The sequence below is a fragment of the Centropristis striata genome, chromosome 22 (assembly GCF_030273125.1).
Source record: "Centropristis striata isolate RG_2023a ecotype Rhode Island chromosome 22, C.striata_1.0, whole genome shotgun sequence".
Lineage (NCBI taxonomy): Eukaryota > Metazoa > Chordata > Actinopteri > Perciformes > Serranidae > Centropristis > Centropristis striata.
Genome location: NC_081538.1, coordinates 17,201,794 through 17,225,387, shown reverse-complemented (window position 1 = coordinate 17,225,387; position 23,594 = coordinate 17,201,794). Strand labels below are relative to the sequence as shown.

Below are 23,594 nucleotides of genomic sequence, written 5' to 3'. Positions count from 1 at the left end.
AGGAAAAAAATAAGAACAGGAATAAAATAAATCGCTCAATAAACATTACTCTTCAGTGTCAATTAGGGCTGCAACTAACAATTAGTTTCATTATAGATTAATCTGTCGATTATTTAAACGATTAATCGATTAGTTGTTTGGTCAATAAAATGTTGAAAATTATCAATATCAGTGTTTCCCAAACCACAAGATGACGTGCTCAAATCACTTTTTTTGTCCACAAACCAAAGAGATATTCAGCTTATTGTCAGAAAGGAACAAAGAAACCAAAAATATCCACATTGAAGAAGCTGAAATCAGAGAATTTGGACTTTTGTCTTTAAAAAACTGCTCAAACCGATTTAATAATCAATTGTTCGATTAATCGAATAATTGTTGCAGCTCTAGTGTCAATTGCTGACTATTTAAAAAAAAAAATAGCCAACACCATTTCTAAATCACAGCAAGCAACATTTTCTGCTTTAGATATTGTGTAAAAAGTTTGCATAACAGCACAAATCAGACAGCATATACACTGATAGGACTTTAAAAAGGCCAATATCGGCCGATGATACTGGTCAACTGACATATCTCTCGGGCTCCAACAAGCAGCAAACTTCTTTAAAGAATATTCAGCATGTAGGATGTGAGCATGTCATTAGTAAATGTGTGGTACACTGCAAAAAAGGTGATAAAACACTAAATCTGAGGGAAATGATCTTGCTGCATGGACAGATAATTTCACTTGACAAGATTTCTTAAATTAAGATTATTAAATCTAGAAATAAGCATGTTGAACGCTTAAAATAACAAATTAACTCTTGAAACAAGATAAATTAAAGCTGCAAGCAGCGATGAACTGGCCCGAGCAGAGTGCACTGCAAATTATTTGTTTCTTAAAGATAAAAAAAACACTTTAGATTTAGAAGTGTTCGATAATTTATCTTGTTTTTAAGCGTTAATTTCTTATTTTAAGTGTTCAACATGCTTATTTCTAGATTAAACAATCTTAATTTAATTTCTTGTCAAGTGAAATTATCTGTCTACTTGGCAAGATAATTAGATTTAGTGTTTTTATCTTGTTTTTAGATACACCTTTTTTGCAGTGTAGTAGGTAGAGAACAACTTGTTCCAGTTTGCGTTCACATTTGTTAATCAGCGGAGGAGGGGTCTAGTTTGATGTTCTGTTTACAAACAGTAAGCAACCATTGCTGCATAGTATGCCTTTAAGGTGGAGCAGCAATTCAAATTTTAGTGACAAGCTTCTAAACTCAATGTGTCCTCAGCACTGCAAGTCAAATCCCCTTCATTTACTGCTTATGATTCAATAAGAGCACTAATGCTGATTTTTGGAAAAACAAGCCACTGTTTAAGCCAAAAGAAATGAAAATCATTCAACAAAGTCAAACATCAAACAGATGGGTGACAGTGTATGTAGCATGAGCCATGTGAGCAACCATGGCTGAGAGATAAGAGCACCACCTATAGACAGGCAAACGAGCTTCAACAGAGAATTGGAGGGAAAACAGTTCACAGTAGTGTCTGGTCTGAGACATACAGCTGCACCATAACAACAAGCACATATACACAAAGTGGAGAGACTCAAATAATAAAATGAAGGGAGTATCCAGCAATGTGCACCATTAAGTCAAGATAAAACATGAATCTACTTAGGAATTCAGTGTACACTAGAGTGAAGCTCAATGGTAAAACCATTCCTTTTATTACTCTGCACATTCAGTGTAAATCTCACAGTTCAAAAGTTTCATTCTAAAATGCAATTTTATTGCTACCACGGTGAGCTTTCACCTCGCTTTACTGGTTTAAGAGTTTTCAAGCTTGACAGAGCGCATGGCAATCACTTCTAGCAAGCCCGTGGTGCTTTCAAAGACTCAAAGGTGTTAAGTGAAGCATGTTCAGCACAGAAAGTGAGGTTAAAAATGAGCACTGCACAACAAGCTGGTGTTTGTGTGACAGAGGGCTGATGAGAGCACTGGAGCATGGCGCAACGTTAGTCAGTAACATGACTGTGTAAGATGTGACACATCAGGAAAAATGCATCATCCATCACAAAAAGGTAGATTTTCATGCATTTTCTATTTTAAAATCTGACATTTTCAGACTCTTTCCTGCTGAAAATCTAAGTGGCCCGTACTGTGTTTCCATCACTGTATAAGTGAGGATTATTCTCCACAACAACAAAAGGATGAGTCGACCAAAAACTTTTAAATTGAAACAGAACATTTGAGAACAGCTCTTGCAAAAAGGTTGGGTTGGTTCAAACTACTTTGACTACAAATGTGTAAATGGAGTTATTTGAATAACCACTTCTCTTCCCAACAGTGCAACAGCCTATTGTAGAAACGAGTGAACTGCCTTCAAACCCAACAGCTGTGAGCCAATGTGGAGCAAACAATTCATCTTTAACTGTAATCATTCCCACATTCCTGAGAAGTTTGCACTCAACTTGCAGGAAAATATCCTCCTTGAGCATGCAACTAAAGATTCAGACTTTCTTGGATCGGATAAACACCTCACAATAATGCGGAGAAATCTGCCAGACAAACAAAAACACACACGCGCGCGCTCGAACAGCAAAATACCTCAGCAGTGATAGAGTGGTGAACCCTGCCTGTGTGGCCGTGAGTCACCGAGCGAGCGAGCAAACGCCTGTTACTGAATGAGGCCCCGCTTGTTCATCGTGGCCAAGGTAATCCCCCGTCCGCTGGCTGCTGGGTGACACGCTGGACTATAAATACACTCAGCCTTCATTTGTAGAGAGAGAAAGAGAGGGAGAGTGAGGAGTGTGAGAGCGGCAGAGATAGGCCCCAGTCCCGACTGCAGCGTCATCAACCGCTGTCTGGGCACAAGCAAGAAAAAGGCTGCGGGTAAAGACGGGTGGGGGCATGGGAGGAAGAGAGGGAGGAGGGGGTTTCACTGCAGCTGCTAATGTCTGCACTTCCCCTTTTTTCTTACATGCATGATAACTGGAACATCAATTTCATCCACCTTGAGTAGCACGCAACTACATGCCAACAAGAAACCACAAGGCTGATTTCACTGCAACCATTTAGGGAAACGTGTGCACCATCATTGCTTATACTGAGGCATGTTTCCCTCCAAAATAACAAGTTCACAGGGTTGGACACTGACGAGCATGACAAGTGTTGAATAGGCATACGTTTGCAAACAGCCGCTGTCATAACGCTCCTTATTTACAGTCTTCTGGATGACACTGGTGCAGATACTCCTGGCTTCTATTACTCTCAGCTGCCTGGCTGCCCAAATGCCCTCAGTGTCTGTGTGTGGGAGTCCATTGCCCCCTGCTGGACGTGGACACAGACATGCAAACACACCCACTGCCAATTTTTACTGGGCAGAAATGTTTTCTGGGATTTAGTGGAGCAGGCTGTCCAACACAGGCTGAGGGTGGTTTGCTTTGTCAATAATCACGGGAGCGTTTACTGAAGGCGGAGAAAATACTGTAAAAGTTGGATGACTGACAGAAGATACTACTTGTTGCCCAAAAGAAGAGATGAACTTAAAAATCATTGTGACTTGTACTTGAGTTGATTCAAGTCACTGTTTTGATGACGTGCAGCTTGACTGACACTTGGACTTGAGACACGATGACTCGAATAACTTATCCGTTTTCATTTCACTTTTTAAGCGTACTGGATTATGGGGATGTTCTCTACATGCATGCTACATCTTGTACTCTCCATCTATTAGATACTGTATACCACAGTGCTCTATGTTACAGCACTTATTCTGGTCCTCATAGTCACCACTGTGTGCTGTACAGCTTAATCAACTGGCCCTCACTAAATTTACGCATAAAACTCCATTTGCACATCTTCATCTACAGGCCATACTGGGTCTCCTCCTGTCTTACTTATGTAACCTCCTGACACAGATCATCAGTAATGCTCGGCGTCGTTCCTCTAAATGGATCACCTACCATGTTCCAAGGGTCCTCACTGAGTGGGGCAAAAAAACCTTCTACTTTGCCCCATGGTCTTGGAATAATATGCAAACGGTTACATTTTACAAACCTAGTATATGTTACTGACAAGTGCGATTGTTTTACCCGAGTTGGATTCAGTACCTTTCTGTATGTATAATGTGTGTATTGCCTATTTTTCTTTCCTGCTGTTTTTACTATATGTTCCCATGTTTTGTCACTTTTTGTAATTTTAATCTGTAACTGGCAACCAATCTTGGCCAGGTCTCCCTCGAAAAAGAGATTGCAATCTCAAGGGACTTTCTGGTAAATTAAAGGTTAAATAAAAACTAAAATTTGATGTTTCAGTTTAAATATTAAATGTAAAATATTCAAAATGTTCAATGTTTTTAATGTTGACATTACAAGTCACGTTACCCGTTATTAAAGCATCAAACTGTGACGACTCATTCAGATTGGCAACCGTTAGCTAGTGTTAGGCAGATACAATCTGTTTGCTTACAATTCCGTAGCTAGCTAACCTGATAATGACTGATATCACCAGTCAACCCAATCGATAGGATAAAATGTTGGGATTATGTTACGCTTCTGCAAACCATGCAACATTGAAACCTGATATCTAAGTTAAGTTACATTTAAATGTTGATCGCATTTTAAGACTTTCACATTATTAAAAGGCCATTATCTGTTGAATAATGATTAGAGCCCGACGACGATATAGGTTGACCAATACTATCGGCCGATATTGGCCTATCAAAGGCATATCGGTATCTGTATATATGCTGTCCAATATGTGCCATTATTAAAAATGTTTTTTCCACAATATATAATGCAGCAAAATGTTGCTTGCAGTGATTTTTTAAATAATTATTTCTTATTAAAAAGTCGATTATTTCATAAAGTTTTACGTTTGAGAAAATAGTCCTCTGGGTGCCTGTGATGTGCTGTAAAATCAGTGCAAAATCCACTTTAAAAAATGTCTATTTTCATTACAGATGAAAAGAAATGACTATATCGGCCACTATATCAGTTATCAATTAATTTTCTCCCTCTAAAATCAGTATCAGCCTTAAAAAAACCATATCAGTCAGGCTCTAATAATTATGCTTTACGTTGTGATTGGACTTGGCTTGTGTTAACTATGGACCTTATATAACAAAAAAGTGACTTGGGACTTTCTTATTACTTGGAGCAAATGATTCAAGTCACATGACTGGAGCATAGCATATAGGAAGGAAGTGGACAGGATTTATATATATATATATATATATATATATATATATATATATATATACATATATATATATATATATATACATATATACATATATAAATATAAGGCAGAACTTGATTTACTTAACGGCAATATTGACACCATGTTCTAATATTCCAGTAACTCATGTAAGTGCAAAGGCAGACATCCGGCTCACCTAGGTCTACACAAAAAAAAAGTGCAAATATTTCCATGTCAGTTATCAGCTGTGTTATATGGAACTGTAGCTAAGTGGTTAGCAGAATTTTCACACCAGCGCAAGTTCCTTCAGAACACCGCCAACACGGGTGAGACGTGTCAAGGAAAAGATGCTTTCCTTTGACTAAGCTGGACTTTGTGTGATTGCTTTTCAGTGTGGAGGTACACAGCCTCCTTGGAAATATACTTGTATATTCTTACTTGGACTATCCATTTTACTTTTGCAATTCTGGAAAAAGCTCCGTTTTTCTGGCAGTGAAATAAATCCACCTTCCTTTCCCTGAAATATTAATTCTGTCCCTCAGTGCTTATTTAAAATGACTACTGTTTGCCTCTTCAGTATGACTGCGTGGTCAGATAGCCTTAAAAAGGTTGACCCCTCCCATCTGCAGCTGCTGTTTATTTTGTGGATTTCCCCATTTCCTTTATTTTTTTGCAATCATCATCAACAGGTTGTTTTTGTCAATTATGAGGCTCAATAAATACAATGCATTGGTGATGGGCGATGTATCCCATTAATCCAATTAATTTGATGTTTTGGTTTTGCATGATGTCTTAAATGTCTACATCTATGAAAATGGGAGTTATGATGATGTGCATAGAAAGTTAATTTTCAGCCAAAACTGGAACGATAGCCATCTACTAGAGTGGAGATACAAAAGCCTGACAGGTCTAGATAAATATTTACAAAGGATGTTTGAATTTGGCCAACTTTAAGTTCTCATATGTGAACAAAAAAAAAGTTTAAAAATTAATCAAAATGATGGAACTGGTGTCTCTGTTGGGATACTTCTTGTTCAGTTACAGCAATTGCATGACAGGGTAACATTACAAATTCTAATAACTGTGCTGGACTTGGATCGGGTAAGACATGAAAAACAGAATGCCTGCTGGATGTAGGTCTGGCTTGGTTACTACCCTCTTGAACTCGAGTCAAGTTTGGACAGAAACATGCAACTCCAGTTCCACTCTTATGACCACATCCGTTGTCTTGAGTCACTAGAGTCCTGTAAAATGACATGTGATTAGTTACACCAGCCAGTCATTACTCCAGGTAGCTAGCTAGCTCTTTAGCTTGTAGTTAATGCAGAATTTAGTGATTGCATCTACTGAACATCAGGGAGAGTACAACTTGTAGAAATGTAAATAGTTTAACATAGCACGTGGAGCCTCTATATTTCCACTTGAATTTTTTTTTAGAGATTTCACCCCCCCTCAATTTCTGAAAAATTGCCCGCAGCCAAAACCGCCCTGCAACTGCTTGGGGCTCAGAGTGCTTTTTTTTGCCTCCATCACACAATCCTACCCTAGGTTTTCAAAATATTCTTTAATGGCATTCTGGACCGTGAATCTGACGGGGAATTTTTCCATACAATACAATTTCCTCCTTACATGCATGTTTCTTCTTACACAAAAATGTTAGCAGATGCACTACTGAACTTTTGACAAGACACTGCTTCCCATTACTTGGCATGGACTAGACGCAGAGAACAAACTCCAGTTATGTGTAAAATGCACTTAGCAAATAGAGTGATTGTGTTGTACTAAAGAGCTGTGAGCTACATTACACAGAGAGCAAACATCTTAACCATAGTATCTATTTAATGAAATGGTAAAGCCTGATTCTAGGTCCACTGTCAAGTACAAGGCAGATCTGTCCATCTGCTAGTTAGCAAGGAAACTGAGAGAAGGTTAGGCTATCAGTGGTGGCCAACACTGCTGGAGGGCAGGTCAAATTACAGACAGACAGGCCAAAAACACAACGTCTCAAGAGCCTTCAGATGTTATCTGTGATAGCAAGTTTACTCTACAGCTCTTACTTTGTTACAAAGTCTCTTATTATGCTGTATAAAAAGGCAGAAACTGGTCGACACAACCTCGTCTTTATCCATAACCGGTCTTCATATGAGCATCTCTAAAGTCTGAGCAGCAGCTCGTATGAGGCGGAGGGAATACAAACGCAGCTAATGCAAGCCAGATCAAAGGCCACTTCATCCAGATGTTTCAGATGAGCTGGAGAGTCCACTGACATACACAGGAAGCAGAGACACACCAACACCAATGATGGTACCCAGAATAATCTCATAACCAGGTGTGAGAATTTACACCCGCCAAGCAGAAAAAGGCAGTTAAATGTGTCTGTGGTTTAATCCTGGGCAATAGTTCAATGTTGTGTTTTTCATTTCTTTTTCCCAGTAGAAACTGTGGTATCACAGGTTGTCTTTCGCTTGATCAAATGACAAATCAGGTGTGAATTTCATTTAGGACGTCATCTGAAAATAAAGACTTTTGATACTCAACATTACCTCCACAATTTGGCACCATCCACTGCAAGTACTTCTTTCCAACATAAATAGATGAGGAGAAACATTAATAGACAGTGGCTTCCAAATAATTGCCACCGACTGTGCGTTTGGTTTGGTGATTACCTGTTCCAAACCTATCTCTATGCAATCTAACTAAATGAAAGAAATGCCTTTCTATCAAACATGTTCCTGGTGGGTTCCCCGTGCCTTTGATAATGTTTCTCAACAGCCTCAAAAGCTAACTGAAGAGTTTCTCAATCATTGGTTCTGAAACCCACATGACACTGTGTGATATGCAGACAGGCTGGTGAACCACACAACCCACCAGTGGGTTGCAAAATCAAAAGTCCCATCAACTACCCTTTATCATAGCCAGAAAAGGTAAAAACAAAAGCTATCGTCTGATTTTCACATTTCTGACGGTCCTTGGATGAATCATGTGTGATCAATGTTTGGCCGCCATTAAAAGCTATATCTATGCTACGCTCCTAAAAATAAACAGTTTGGACTCTCCACATCCTATAAAACAATCTCTTTGCTACTCTGCATAACTGGGAAGCATAGCATTACTTAGTTGAGACCGACATTCATTTGACCAAAATTCATTAAAACTTTAACTGATCTGCAGGCTGTTTGCACAGAGCAGAGAGGAGAGGGCAAGAGGTTGTAAAAATGAAAATAGTTCAATATGTATAGCCTGGGGAGCCCCCATTTTTCCACAATATTGATAACACCTGTAGGCACATGGAAGCAGCTTGTATGTATAGATTACATGCTTTCCCAATTTTGCAAAACAAATTATCAAAGAAACTCAACTTGCATGTTCCTTTTTTCTGGACTTATGACACAACGGTTATAGTGCACAAAAGACATTGGAGTTCTCCCTACTTCTAGCCATGATTGTCCTGTTTCCAAAGGAGGTGCTGGACTTATATATTGCAGTGAAAAGAAAAAGGAGGCCACTCTGAGGGAAAATGTTTCTAGAGCAAAGAAACGCCTTGAAACTGTCTGGGGTTCAGAGGGATAAGATTGACATAATTATATTTATTTGACATTTTTTTTCAAAGGTTTGAAATACTATTAATTATAATCCACTTGCAATTGGCTGGAAAATAGAGAGAAAATTAGTCAGGCTCAAATTCACATGACAACTAAAATACTGTCTAATTGCAGTGGTTGTGGGAATTTTGGGACCTAATAGTGGGGTCAAGGGCTAGTAACAGTTGAGGAAAACATGTGCAACAATTCTGCCGCTAGCAGAAGATTACAATCAAAAAGTGAAAGATTCAAATATCAACTGAAATGAGTAAACATGTGAATCTGATTGCACCTGCTTCTCTACACCGCAAACTGTTGAGGTGACAGGTGAAAATGTGGTATAATGAAGCTGTTGTATAGGAAGCAGCTTGTTCAAGACTGAAAAAGATAGATTACTTGGCGGTGCTTGATTCAGCAGAAAGAGGTGAAGTTAAGAGCTGGTTTCTTTTGCTATAATCACTGTGGACAGTAAAAACTGTCCTTGGCAGCAGAGCTTAAAGCCCAACTTGCTCATATTACAACATGGGGTTAAAAGGTGAAACCTGATCTGTACTTTACTATTGCAACACAACACTGATGAATCAAAATATATTCAGTAGATCCCTGCTACATGTACCCTTCCAAACAACCATTCAAAATAATAATGTCAACTGTACTTATATTGTTATACACAACATTCTCCCGATTTCATTTGTCAAAACTAGCATTTTTATCTTTTCCTACCAACACTACAAACCTCATAAAGACATATCAAACGATCACTTGAGCTAACAGAGAATTAAGTCAGCGGTTTCTCGATGTCAGTGCCTCCTGGGCCCGATTTCCTCCCAATGGGGATGCAGTGGAGAGGGCAAACAAAGGTTGAGCCAGGGTATCTGTCACCTGACTTGGCTTCTGTGTTCAGTGTGCTGCAGTTTGGAAAAGAAGTCAAAGACTGTAGCACCACCAGAGGACTGAGTTCCAAACACCTTTCACTCACTCTCAAATTACGGTGTGCGCCTGGAAGAACTGGATGGTGTTTTACTGAAAAATTAAGGGCTGAGAGCTTAGTGCAAACCACTCCCAAATCATATGAAACAACTAATGGAAGAGGAAAAGGCATGGAGATGTGAAGTAGTATTGACTGAGAATCATCTAAATCAGTGTAGCTGCAGGAAAACTGGAAGCGGCCGCTGGTATCTCTAAGCCAATTCACAGAAACAGAGTGCAGAGTACACAGATGGAGAACAGAAATGTATGTCAAATCAGGGAAATATAAAAGGCTTCTTTAGACACAGGTCAGTCCCTGATCCTTACATGCAAACTAATTCAGAATTCCAGTGCTTTATGTTAATACTATTCAATAATTCTCAAAAGCCTTTTACATTTTTCCTCCGACTTTAAAGCATTTCACGGCCTGACAAACCCCGGCCAAGGCATTTTTGCCATGCTTACGGCTTTTTTTAACACTTGCTCTTTATATCTGCAATTCTCTCACTCTAGCACCTGAACACCTCATTTAAATTTATATCTTTTGCTTCAATCTCACTAATGAAGCGAGCCAAAAACAGAGCTGCTTTTCAACCATGCCCTTAGCGTGTCGGTGCGATTTGATGCCAACACTTTGATCCAGAGTGTGAATCCTTCCTCCCCCGAAGTTGAAATGAAAATCAGCGCCATTGCTAGGACTGATGTCCAAGCAGCGCTTCAACAAGTTGAAAACGAGCTGGAAAAATGTTTCTGGCAAGCGTCGCTCACTTATTACTGAGTGACATTCAGATATCAAATAGACGGCAGCAGGAGCTGGCACGGATATTCAGTGCTGCTTATTACTCTGCTCTGAGTGGGAAGTGCTGACCAGAGAGCCACATCATGATCTGATCATCCAATTCATTCAGACGCAGGAAACTCGGTCAACAGACCGGCCGTCTCGTATCAAAGTTGATCCCTGCAGCAATGGACGCTCCCTGAGTCCTTCCTACTCGCTGGCTCCATACTAGAGGATAACTGGGGAGGTTTTGAGTTTGATTTGTCCCCGCCAACAACAAAGGGGCTGCTCTTGACTAAAGGCTGGTCTATACAGGTTACCTGCCCACATGATCCTGAAGTGTGACGGGTTAATAGACATAATCCTTATGTTACCAACTGGAAGCAAGTCTCCCCAATTTCGATTCAAACGTTTGATATTTACCACCTGAAAGTGGTATACCAAGAGTGAACACCAACGGAGAAACTCAGAATAGTGTAACCAGAAAGTGCCATCAATATGTTTGTGACTTACAATAAAACACACACATGCATAAAGTTTGATGATAGAAAAGATCTTGAGTCCCTAGAACCGCCAATCTCGTTTAGTATAAAAGACACACTGTTGGCAGATCCCATTCATTTTCTATGCAGTACACTGACCATTCAACGTATCTGGATTTCAACCTCAACTTTATGCAAATTATGTTATGGCTCACAAAGCTCAGCTCAAACTGTCAAATAAGACGGTACTGATCAAACATATGTCAGGCGTCAGTTACTGCTTTACATATTTCTCGCTTAAAATGTTTGCAGAAACATATTTTAGTGTGCCGTTTAGCTGTAAAATGACAATATTTGTGACCTGGATGCCATGTTGACATCAGTCAGGCCAAAACCAAACACTGATCACCGTCCACAGCAAACCGGATGTTCTGGATCCGGCAGGTCTTTAAAATTGTTCTCCGGATTTGCCGTATCTCCAGCGTAAGATGTGTATAGGAGTGTGTGATCCTGTATCTTGTCTGGATCATCTGGTGTGTGCATTCTTCTAACATTTAAAATTTTTTAAAAAATGGTTGCATCTTGGTGTTTTTTGTGTCCCATGTTTCTGAAAATCAGTTAAGATTTTGAAAATCCTCAAGTGTGCACCAGCCATAGCTCATTTTAAGTCACTCAGGCAAAAATAAATAAAGCATCTGGAATAACATTAGAGTTGAGAAACTTTAAGTCTGACCTGTTAAAAGGCCAGATACCAAAAACAGAGCCAAATTACAACTTAATTAAGTTACTTACTTTCAAGATATGTAATCACCAGTTGTCAGTACAGAAGGCTTGAAATGCACACACAGCTTAAAAATGCCCAGCTACAGATGGCCATTCAATTGAATACTCAAGATTAACGCATGATATTAGCAAACATCCACCCGTCTGTAGTGTCCTTGAGTACCAGAGACACCAAATCTGAACTCGCTCAACTGAGCACATCCTCCTTGGAACTGGTTATGACCCCTGACCTCAATGGAAGAAGACAAAATGAAGAACCTCCCCCCACAGTGAGCACATTATTAGCCTGCTTATGCATTGAGATAAAAACAGCTAATGTCTCTATCGTACTCTGTCAGCAAAAAAGCTGCAAGAAGGGGGCGAGGATACTCTGTATCTATTTATCAGCCTTATTTGACGCAAGACAAGTGTAGCTGCCTGCTGCCTCTGACATCCACTACACTGAACTGCCTTAGATAAACTCCACAAAGTAGCTCCACAGGCACGAGGGGGATATTCAGCATGTCAGTCGACTTAGCTCAACCGCCTTTCGAAAATATTTGTACAGGTAATAATTACAGTAATCTAAGTTTTCTAAGGAACCCAGGTGAAAATTTCTGGGGGAAACGGAAATTGATTCTTTTTAAAAAGAAGTCATGGTGGTGCTCACAGCTCCATATCATTTTCTGCTTCATCTTGTCATCTGCAGAAAAAGATATTTATAAACCACTTTCTGACATGAGATAATAGACGCATCAGTTGGCCAAAACTGTGTCTTCCTACAAAGTATTATAGAGGCTCGACCAATCAGATCACGAGTTGACAGGTACTTGAGGCAACCTCAAAACTAAGTCTGTGACACAAAGACGAAAACAGAATTCCGAATGTTAGTGCTGAACTGAGCCATTGAAGATAAGTTCAAACATAAATCAGATCACAGAAACGCAACATCTTTGAACTATAGCTCCGTCCCCTCAAAAGAACTGACCTAAACAACTCTTGCTGGCCGTCTCTCCTTCCAAGATCACCATTACAACAAATTACATAATCTTGTGCTCAGAAGAAATTCTTAAGGTATTCTGTCTTTTACACGAAATATGTGGCAGGTAAAACTGTCTTTTTAGAGTAAAATTTAAGCACTTTCAAAGTACCTAAAGAAAGAATGAACAGACTCTCAAAGCCTAAATCATCATCAAAATCTATAAATAAATGTGTATATGTATAAATGCAAAGTATGAAAAGAAGAGGCCTATCTGCTATGAGACACCAGAGACAAACAATTATCACTGTGGGAAAGTTTCATTTCAAATATTGAATATTTTTGGTTTACACAAGTGACTGTCAGTGGAAGATCATAATGCAGAAAATCAAGCATATTTTAAGGATTCAAATCCAAGCATAGTCCTAACCTTGAAAAGACAATGGTCCAAATAAACCATTTTCCAAACTTTCAAGTCCTTGCACAAACCCTGAAAGACCTCAAACTTCAGCAGCACTACATACTGACATGTGCTTCAGGTTTTTGGCCCCTGCAGACATTTTTCTGTCAACTTCTGATGAGCAACAAGTCTCATCAGATGTGTACGGCAACAATGGCAATCAAATCAACTTGCACCAAAAGCTAACCTAGTAAAATAAGCATGGACAATTGGCTGCTATTTCAGATACCAACTAGTGACCTGAGGTTGCCTTTCACATATCCTTGAGAGCCTACAAGTGTTTCTCTGCTACAGAGGTGCAATCCCCTGCAGGCAGGTGCTAGTGATGGGAACAATCTTAGCATGAGATCAGGTAGGGGGAGCAGAAAAACAGCATAGAAATAAGCAGCAGAACCACAAATGCCAGCTGTTGAGGAGAGCTGCATTTCCACCAGACTCCCATCACTGGCAGCTGACTGTGTTGAGACTTAGAGGCTGAATGTTTAGCAGCACCCAGAGCTGCTAAATCATTAGTGCTGTATCAAACCCAAACAGCCTGTGGCAACACCATTTTCAGAAATGAACATCCGTCATGTGTGTATGGTTTGTGGTCATTACAGACAAAATGCTAAATATTGTCACACTGTTAAAATAATCGCCTAAGTCATTTTTTGTCAAAAAAAATGTTCTTGCCTAAATCATCTCCTCATATGGTAAAATCGCCTACATCCTCAGTTGATCAGATCATGTGATTTTACCCCTTTAAGATAATGGCCTATGTAAAGTATGTGACTTATGCTGATTTATTATTCCTAAGTCAAAATAAAATGTGACTTAAGAAAAATAAATGACTTAGGCAATTTTTTGAACATGCCTTTGTGACTTAAGCAAGATATGGTAAGTTTATTTTGAAGGTGTCTACATAAGAGTGACATGAGTGTGTCATAAACATAACATGGGATGTGTCATGAACATTAATGACACTTTGTAGTAACATTGATGCTCATGATACTTGTCATGTTTCTGACAGGCTTGTGTGACTCCTATGTAGACACCTTCAAAATAAAGTGTTACCATATCTTGCTTAAGTCACAAAGGCATGTTCAAAAAAATTGCCTAAGTCATTTATTTCTCTTAGGTTACATAATTTACACACAGACTTATTACTATGCCAATAGCATCCTTTTTGAGTGAAATGATCGATAAATGCCATATGTTACACTTCTGGTGAAGTTTTTTTTGTGTTTCCTGCAAAACTTGAAAAAATGACTTAATGACGATTATTTTAACAGGGTGACGAGTTACGAGACATTTGGCCAGATATTTCTTTAAAGACAAATTTAAGTGTAATTTTCTAATGTGGAAGAGGCATGAGAGAGGATATCTTCCATGTCATGACAAATGTACACAATATAGACCTTGCTTTGCATGTTAAAATATTGTACTAGAGCTGCTTCCCAGACGAAGGAAGCGGCAAGGCGAGATCCTGCTGACTGCATCTTAACGTTTGTAAACACTTCCCACATGCTACCTGAGAGGAGGAGAGCTGCATGGCCATGCTACTTACCGAAGGTAGTACTGTTTTAAAGCAAATGCAGCGTTGGAACAACTCCTAGGAAAGTTAAACTCTTCTCCAAGTTCAATCCATTGGTTTTTGTCAGAGACCTGAAAGGAGGAGAAGGGTTGGTTAGGAGATAGAGCACTTGTAACACAAAAAAAGAGCGGTTACACTGCAACCATCTGGTCTGCTACAGGTTCCCCCAATGAGGCCATACCACAATCATTAATCAACAACTTTCTCAAACTGCTGAAAATATCAAAAAATACTGGAAAAAGATAAAGCTAGCTAGCAGAACATTGAGTACAATAGCTTTTAATTGGCGTCAAATGTTAGTTTTTCCAACATATTTACATTTGTCACATCAGTAAGTAGAACTGCCTGACTCCCTTTAGAATAGATAGTATCGTTACTGTTGAGGCTAGTTAGCACCGCAGCTAACAAGCTAACTTGACTTTCAATATTGCCGTTAAAACTTGGCGAGGTGAACTCCAATGAGCCGTCTCTGCTGGGAAACTAATGCTTTAGCTCGCGGCGAGCCGTTTGGTTTTGGAGCAGCTTTTGGTTCGGTTTACTGTATTCACTACATGGGCCTGTGAGGCCTACATTTTGTGAGCAGCCATGAAGCCGAAGAAAGATGGCTATGGCGAGAAAGAGACTTCAAGCTTCCCCGGGTTAAACTACCGGTAAAACCCGGGAGAAGCGCTATGTCCTAGCGGTGTTTCCCGAGGCCGGGCTCCGTGCCGATAATCGATGTTAAACGTGCCCGCTCATTTTGAGTCGCTCCAACTGCACTCTGACTCCGAGCGGTGGACTCTCGATTCAAACACACAACAACACAAGCCACCACACTGCATAGAGATACATAGAGATACATGGCAACTAGCACAAGGCCAGCACCGACACACTAACGTGTTGTAGAGGGTTACACTTGTCCCGGGGTACCCACACGGAGTTGTAGAGTGCTCCACCGAGGAGTCCACACACAGCACAGCGTGGAGAAATCCACTTTTAGTTCCCACTCACCTTAGCAAATCCACCTAAAGAGACGACTCTGATATAGAGAGCATTCAGGTCCAGCTCTTTCCCACCCACGATAGGAATCTTCCTGAACGGCGATCTGGAGGGATAACACAAGAAATAAAAGCACATATGTTTAAATAACTGTTTTGGCTAACTCACAGTCACATGCAATGAAGATTTAAAGTTATATTTCTTGGAAATAAAGACGCCCAAATCTCACCCTCTGCTTTGGTGAAATTGCCGCAGCTCGTCCAGGAAAGCCTGTCCTTTCCTTCGCTGATCTAGTAGATTTTTCCCCGTCGAATTTGCCATTGTTTTTGCATGCAAAAACGGTTAAACCCCACTTCAGTCGCTTCTTAAGACACCAAGGATCCCATACTCCGCCGGCGCTCAGTCATTCGCGAAGCTGAGTGTTTAAAAAGTTAAAGAAATAGCTGATAGCAAGAAGAGCGGCAGCTCGCTAATAAAGACTGATGCACACAGAAAGCAAGCCCGATTCAACCCCGGACTAAGTTCCAACGAACAGTCAGAAATACGACCGATTTACCGGCAGATTAGAAACGCCATGGCAGGATGTGTAGAATTAATGCTTTTGGTCGCGGTAGTATTCGTTTGGAGTGGTTTGACAGTGTGTTACGGACGCAGCTCCGAGGCTATCGCACACACTGTAGAGCGGCAGAGGGATCCAGTTCTCAGACAAAAAGATGTGAAGGCCGCGGAGCCCGGCCTGCCATGCGGGCAGCGCCCTCTGCGGCCACAGGCGGAGCTGCACCGTCCAGAGCAGAGCGGCGCTGGAACAATAGAGACTGTTTTCTTTTTTAGGGACCGTCTGACAACTCGTTCCTCTGTTTGGAAAACGGGTCAGGAGCTACTTGGAAATGTCCCGTGGGGGAGGGGATAACACTAATTAACATAGCTCCCTTGTTATCCCAACCAGCCGTGTAATAGAGGGCAACCTTATTTTACCGGTAAAATACTATTTTTCCACACTAACATAAAGCATAGGTATATTTCTAACTTACTCCATAATGAATATCATACCTCACTGATGTTAGTTAAATTAATATAGGGGATTTCAATAAGTAAATTAAACTATGATAAAACTTCATACACATACTACACTACTATTTTAAAATAGCATGCAGCCGCTGAAATCAACACTGTAGGGAATCTAGTCCAGCATGACATTCTTCATTACACTATTCTGCAACAAAATAAGGTATTATAACTCACATTTCAAACTTCCAGTCATTGTCGTTAACTGTTAACTGGCTAACTTGATTTTTACCATTGCACCGAATATATTTTGACATTTATGCACATATATTTTCTGAACATATATTTTTGCATAGGTTGTCATGTGCCTTCTGCCTGTCGTATTTCCTCCTAAATCAATTCATTTAAATTATTTTGACATCTTCGGGTCCCATGTAATATTGAATTGTAATTGTTGTTATGTTGTTTGAACTCTTAACTGGAAAATGACACAAATTGATTTTATAATATCAACATTATATTTTAAGCTTGATTTGGATTTGTTTATTTGTCTCTTTGATTGAATGTTGTTGATTTGGGGAATTTTTGCCAATAATAATATTATTATTATTATGAGTCAATGCAAAATATATAATTCCACTACACACTGTGAACTTTATTTTTTAAAGCATGTGTTTATACTATCATAGTCAACATTTTTAGTGGTTCACATTTGGTCTCTAAAGTGCATGTTAATTATTTTTTCATGGTGCAGTTTGTTGCTGGAGACTTGTTAAGGTTGTAGTAAGACGGCCCCGTCCCTTGCTGACCACTTCAAACCGACTTTTATCTCCCGGATGGGATGGTAGAAAATGACTCCTGGTCCCTTCTCCCTGTAGCTGCCAAGCGGATATCTTCTTGATGGGGTTACATTCAACCATTACACGTACCCCTTTGCTCAATGAAAAACCTGTCACAAAATGGCGGAGACGTACGTTAGCAGACCCCATTTTGAGGAATTGACACTAGACAGCGGAAAAGTGCGTGTCCTTGCTTGTGGTTTTCAAAATAGTGCTCTTTTTTACAAATAAACTGCGGCACACCCGAGTTCACCTCCCGCCGGTTTGGACTCCCCCACCCGGCAACAGAACTCTGCGCTAACGAGCCGGTCGAGCGCTAGCTTTGTTAGCTTAGCAAACCTTAGCTCACTTAGCTAAATCACCACGAAGCAGTTAGTGTTAAGCCAATTATCCACTGTCATATCAACTTAGAAAAATACTGTAGCCACTGTTTTGTGTCGTTACTAGCCAATAATAATAACTGTATTGAAGGAGACCGTGCTCCAGCTATCTAAGTAAACCGTTTGAGCGCTAGCTTCACCGTGTCACATTAGCGTGTCAGATTCCAGTCCCTTATTAACGCTGCTAATATTGCTAGCGTTAAGTGGGTTACCTCGGGATGCCAGCAGCTCATCTAGAGTAAACATAGTGTCACAGTGCTCATACATTTGCTATATGTGGCATCAATCGTTGAGCAGTTATTGCCACAAGATACCTGCCAAACCAATTTACCTTTAGGTTTGTGTTGTAATCTTTTAAGGATGCTAGTGTTGCTGAGCTAACGGGGTGGTTAGCCACCTACATTAACTGCATTTACAACGTTACATATTTGATATCGTCACCCTGTTAAAATAATCGCCTAAGTCATTTTTTCAAGTTTTGCAGGAAACAAAAAACTTCACCAAAAGTGTAACATATGACATTTATCGATCATTTCACTCAACTAGGATGTAACAAAGGATGGCTATTGGCATAGTAATAACACTGTGTGTAAATTATGAAACTTAAGAGAAATAAATGATTTAGGCAATTTTTTGAACATGCCTTTGTGACTTAAGCAAGATATGGTAACACTTTATTTTGAAGGTGTCTACATAAGAGTCACACAAGCCTGTCAGAAACATGACATAACAAGTATCATGAGCATTAATGTTACTTCAAAGGATCATTAATGTTCATGACACATCCCATGTCATGTTTATGACACGCTCCTGTCACTCTTATGTAGACACCTTAGAGTAACTTGTTACCAATATTAGTATCAACAATAAAACACTGATAAACTAAACAATCTCCATCTGGCTCTTCTTTGCTGGGTTCTTATCTGATGCCTATGAATGTAGCAAATTGTCAAAGAATTGTGATCTTAAAGTGGTAAAATCACATGATCCGATCAACTGAGGATGTATGTGATTTTACCATAGGTGGCCGGCGTCATGAGATGATTTAGGCAAAAAAAAAAAAAAAATTGACAAAAAATGACTTGGGCGATTATTTTACCAGTGTGACGGTATGTTCTCAGTTTTAAACAGTTCGTGCTGTTGATAATGATCCGATTTGTTATTATTCAGCAAGGTCAATATTACTCTGCACTGTTGGTGTCTATGCGAACATTACCTCTATCGGTGCTACTGTATGTACAGTGATAGGCTGGATGATGGCGTGCTGTGGGTGAAACCCATCTTTGTATTTGACAACCAGGTAGTGCACCGTTAACTTCTCAAATATTATAGTATACTGTAAAACACAGAAAGCTTCAATTAATGCATTCAGTTTCTTAAAATTTGCTGCAAGTCTTGGGTGCCACTCTAACCACGTACACATTTGCTATTCATACCTCTACACTAAATGATTATTACAAGGACTTGAACTGCAGTATTGGTTGAATACAATATTAACTGAATTAATGTTGAGTAACTGTTAAAGTAACAAAAAAAACAGGTGTATCATGAATGCTTTCCAAGAAAATGCCTATTATAATGCATAGCAGACATACACTTAAGTGGTGTAATTCAGATTTGATTTAGATATGCGGTTGTGTATATCTTAATGACATATTTATATATATTTAAAGTATCCAATATTATACTGCAAGTAGTTAAAATGAACAATGAAAGATCAGCACTTTAGAGGACTAGCATTGCAATTGTGTTGCATTAAATTAAATTGTAAGGATTTTTTCCCGGTTCTGTCAACTGTATTATCAGTATGATGAATTGATTATATTGCCTACAGCCCCATAAACATTGGTCCAATTTAAATGAAGATACCGGATGTCAGGCATGCTATTGCCATTATGCCGGAAGGCAAAAACATGTAAATGACGTTTGGAATAAAATTCCCACATGAGATTTTAAGTGTTTGACTAATGCTTTAATTCACGGCAGTCTGACTATACATATGGAGCCTAACTGTGAAAAATGCTTAAATAGATTCAACAAAAGCCCTGAAATCAAAAGGGAATTGGAAATGAAAAGGTGTAGTATCTGACTTCTAATTCTAAGGTATTGGGATATATCTGAAAGGTATCAGATATGTTTCCACAGCCATTATTCAATGCACTTGTCCTAAAATATCAATCATGTTGAATGTATTGGACAGATATCACATTATAGTATGCAGGAATGCCTTAAAGGTACACATTAAGGGAAACGTAAGCTTAAAATCTGTAAACAAAAAGCAGCTGGAGTTTATCCTCGGCATCTCCGCAGCCATCCATTTACACTGCATTTAAAAACTGATGAATGGTGAGCTGTGCCTGTGAATGTGCACTTGATAGCTGCACGGTCAGTTATGCCATCACACAGAGGTCCTCATCTGATGTGACAGCCAGGCCTCTCATGGCATATGGCGCAAATGGGGCCAGAAAGCCCAAGCTGCCTCCAAGCACCCAGACAAAAGATCCCAGTGGGACGCTAACTGCATGTAACGTCCTTACACCTCCCTGCTCCCTGCGGCTGCCTCCGCCTGAGGTTTTATGTCTCGGAAGTAATATCTGGTGTTGAGTCATTTGGTGGAAAATGGCTCCATCTTCTGGCAGCCAGGCATCATGTCTAAATGATGGGATGGATTCAGCTCATTGGGTTAGGAACATATTGTACTTGGGGTGGGTGGGGGGTGGGTGGAGGGATCAGTTGAGAGATTTTAAACTGGATACAGTCACAGTTGGAGCAAGATGCATGCTGGGAGATTAGGGGAGGGAGCAGTGGGTGGTAGTGAGTGATCCTAATACAGGAAGTTATGCAGCACAGGGCACTTGGTAGTGTCATTCTGAAAGTTTTTTTTTTGTGAATTGGAAGAGAGGAAAATATTTGATTGTTGTGGATTAAATATTAATGAATACAATCAATTAAATTAATTTTGCTGCACATAAAATATATTAATTAAATATTTATTTTTTTATAGGGAAAAGTGTGGACTATAACTATAACTATAACAAAACCCAGCAAGAAAATCCAGAAAAATTAGCACAAAACACAAACAATGCAATACATTTCAACTCAGTGACAATCCACATATTATTCATGACAGTGTTTGTTGCTCTCTAGCATTGTAGAATTCAACATTATGTTACCTCGTCATAAACAGTACACAAGGAGATGAATTATCAAAATTGAATCTGAAAAAAACCTGCTCACAAGTTACAAGGATCCTATAAATGTCACTGAATAATGACATTGTGCATTTTGTTCTACATCCCAAATTACAGTAAAATATAACAGATGATCACATTTTGAGCTCTTTACTGGCCCCATAGGAAGTGTACAGATGGCTTTTGTAAAATAGCAGAACACATTGGATCCATTGTATTGGTTTAGTAAAATATGAAATCCATTTTGTTGTGTCTCAAATTACCCTAAACAGTAAAAAGAATAAATATAAACATAAATACCATAAATGCCCAATGTCACATCACAGATCTTTGACATTTGGGAGTAGATTAAAAATAAAAAAATAAAAACATCATAAATGTGTTCTATGTGGTCCACTTGGTCTGTGATATATCCTCCATTATTTTCCTTTAAGGATTATTGGGTCTGAGTTCTTATGGGTTAATCTTGTCGGGTTAGGGTTCATTTTAACTACTTAAAATATACTGTTATAAGGTTTAATTAAAAAAAAAGATTAAAAAAAAAATCTTTTGAAATTGATCATGTTTTTATGTTAAATACTAACCTGAAAAGTAATTAAGCTGTCAGCTAAATGTAGTGGAGTAAAAAGTACAATATTTGCCTCAAAAATGTTGTAAGTATAAAGTTACATAAAATGGAAATACTCAAGTAAAGTACAAATACCTCAAAATTGTACTTAACTACAGTACTTGAGTAAATGTATTTACTGTTCCAACATTTTATTGAAGACAAATACAGTTAAAATGGTCAACAGTTGTATGGATGATTGATGGATGTTTTTTATTCAATACAAACAAATATGAAAAGAAAATATTGCTGTTTTGAATAATATCAAACATATGACAATAAATAAGGTTACTCTTTTAATGTAATATGGGTTTTTATTTAATTAAACAGAATAGGAATACACTCAGGAATCTAGTTTAAAGAAATGATAACTCAAGAAAAAAACTCACATCCATCTTCTCTTTGTTCTGGCAGGTGGTTTCTTTTCTTTCTTTTTTTTTCAAACAATTTTTATTGATGAGAAGCATGAATACACAAACACAGCGCTTGATATACAGTTCACTGTTTTTTTCCACATTTGTTGTACCCCCATCCCCCCATCCTTAGAAAAAATCCTCAGAATAACCAAAAAAACAACAACAAACATCAAAAAACAGTACATTAATCGACAAAAAAAAAAAGATAAAATTAAGAGAAAGAAAAAAAAATAAGCAAATTTATTTAGTTACACTTCACCAGGAGACATCTTGTCTAATTGTTAAATACAACAGTCTATTGTTATATCTTAAAATATTTGTTGTTGTTTAAGGTTTATAGACTTCATGTGCTGATTTAATGTTATAAATTTGGGCAGCAGCAAATCCTGAAGGCTGGATGATGAAACGCTGGAGTGTAAATGATTGCAGTGGAGGCTGGCAGCCTGTCCTGGCTGTGTTGTGCTGATGGTGACCTTTATGTGACATCTCCAAATTTACATATCCCCCCACCTCTCGTCGGCAGCATCTGAATTGCCTTTTTCATTAAATGTAGAGGAGGCTGAGACACAAATCTTCCCTTAAGTCCTCTATAGAGGACAATTTGATACATATGCAGCATCAGATTCTGGCTCTGTGTATCTCCTGTCATTTTGATCTTGCCCTGTCTCTCTTGCAGAGTAAAGGTCATGTTTTATGGAGAGGAGAGAGGAGGATTTTAAACAGCAGCAGCAGACACCCAACAGATATATCGGAGAGTGACTACATAAAGCAAGTCCGTTCAGTCACTGTCAATGGACTTCTGACTGTCTTCCAATAAATAAATAAATAATTAAACCAGGATAAATAAAAAGAATTACAAACAGCAGCATTGTACACTGTAAAAAATGTCCATAGATTTTACGGTGGAAAAACTGCTTAACCATGACAGTAAAAAAAATTCAGTAACAATTAACCCTCTGGAGTCCATCTATTTATTGAAAATACACATGTTTTATTTACAGTAATAACTTTATTTATATATGATATGTAGACAAGCTGAGAAAGCCAGTTGAAAGTGCATCATATGAGCTTTCACAGTGTGCCATTCATGTTTCTACACCATTTTTAAAATGTGGATTTTCTTTCTATAATGAAATCTATTACTATTTTTAATTCATATGCAAATAGACTGTTTTATTTCAGTTTTATTATTTATTATTTTTTCTGCTGTTTTTGTTCGTATTAATGGTAAAAAAAAAAAAAAAAATTGGTACATTTTCATAGACACCTGTGTTTTTTGCTTGTATTTTCGGTTCCTGGCAGCTTTATACTTTAATTTAAATAAAATGAAAACTCTGACTGATAGCCAAGTTTGTATGGAGAAAAAGGAGCCATGCATGTGATGTAAGGACAGAGTGAAAGATGCTAAACAGAGACA

At 38.7% G+C, this 23,594-nt stretch overlaps 1 protein-coding gene across 1 annotated transcript in view; it reads right to left on the bottom strand.

The window, feature by feature from the left end:
• The window catches only part of arid2 (AT-rich interactive domain 2), a 48,878-nt gene extending 32,269 nt beyond the window's left edge, over positions 1 to 16,609 (bottom strand). The window contains exons 1-3 of the mRNA XM_059325741.1: positions 15,969 to 16,609; positions 15,752 to 15,845; positions 14,735 to 14,832 (exon numbers count right to left, since the gene is read on the bottom strand). Coding sequence (XP_059181724.1) covers positions 14,735 to 14,832; positions 15,752 to 15,845; positions 15,969 to 16,060 — 284 coding nt within the window. The 5' untranslated portion in view covers positions 16,061 to 16,609. The remainder of the gene's footprint in view (positions 1 to 14,734; positions 14,833 to 15,751; positions 15,846 to 15,968) is intronic.
• Between the last annotated feature and the right edge of the window lie 6,985 nt (positions 16,610 to 23,594).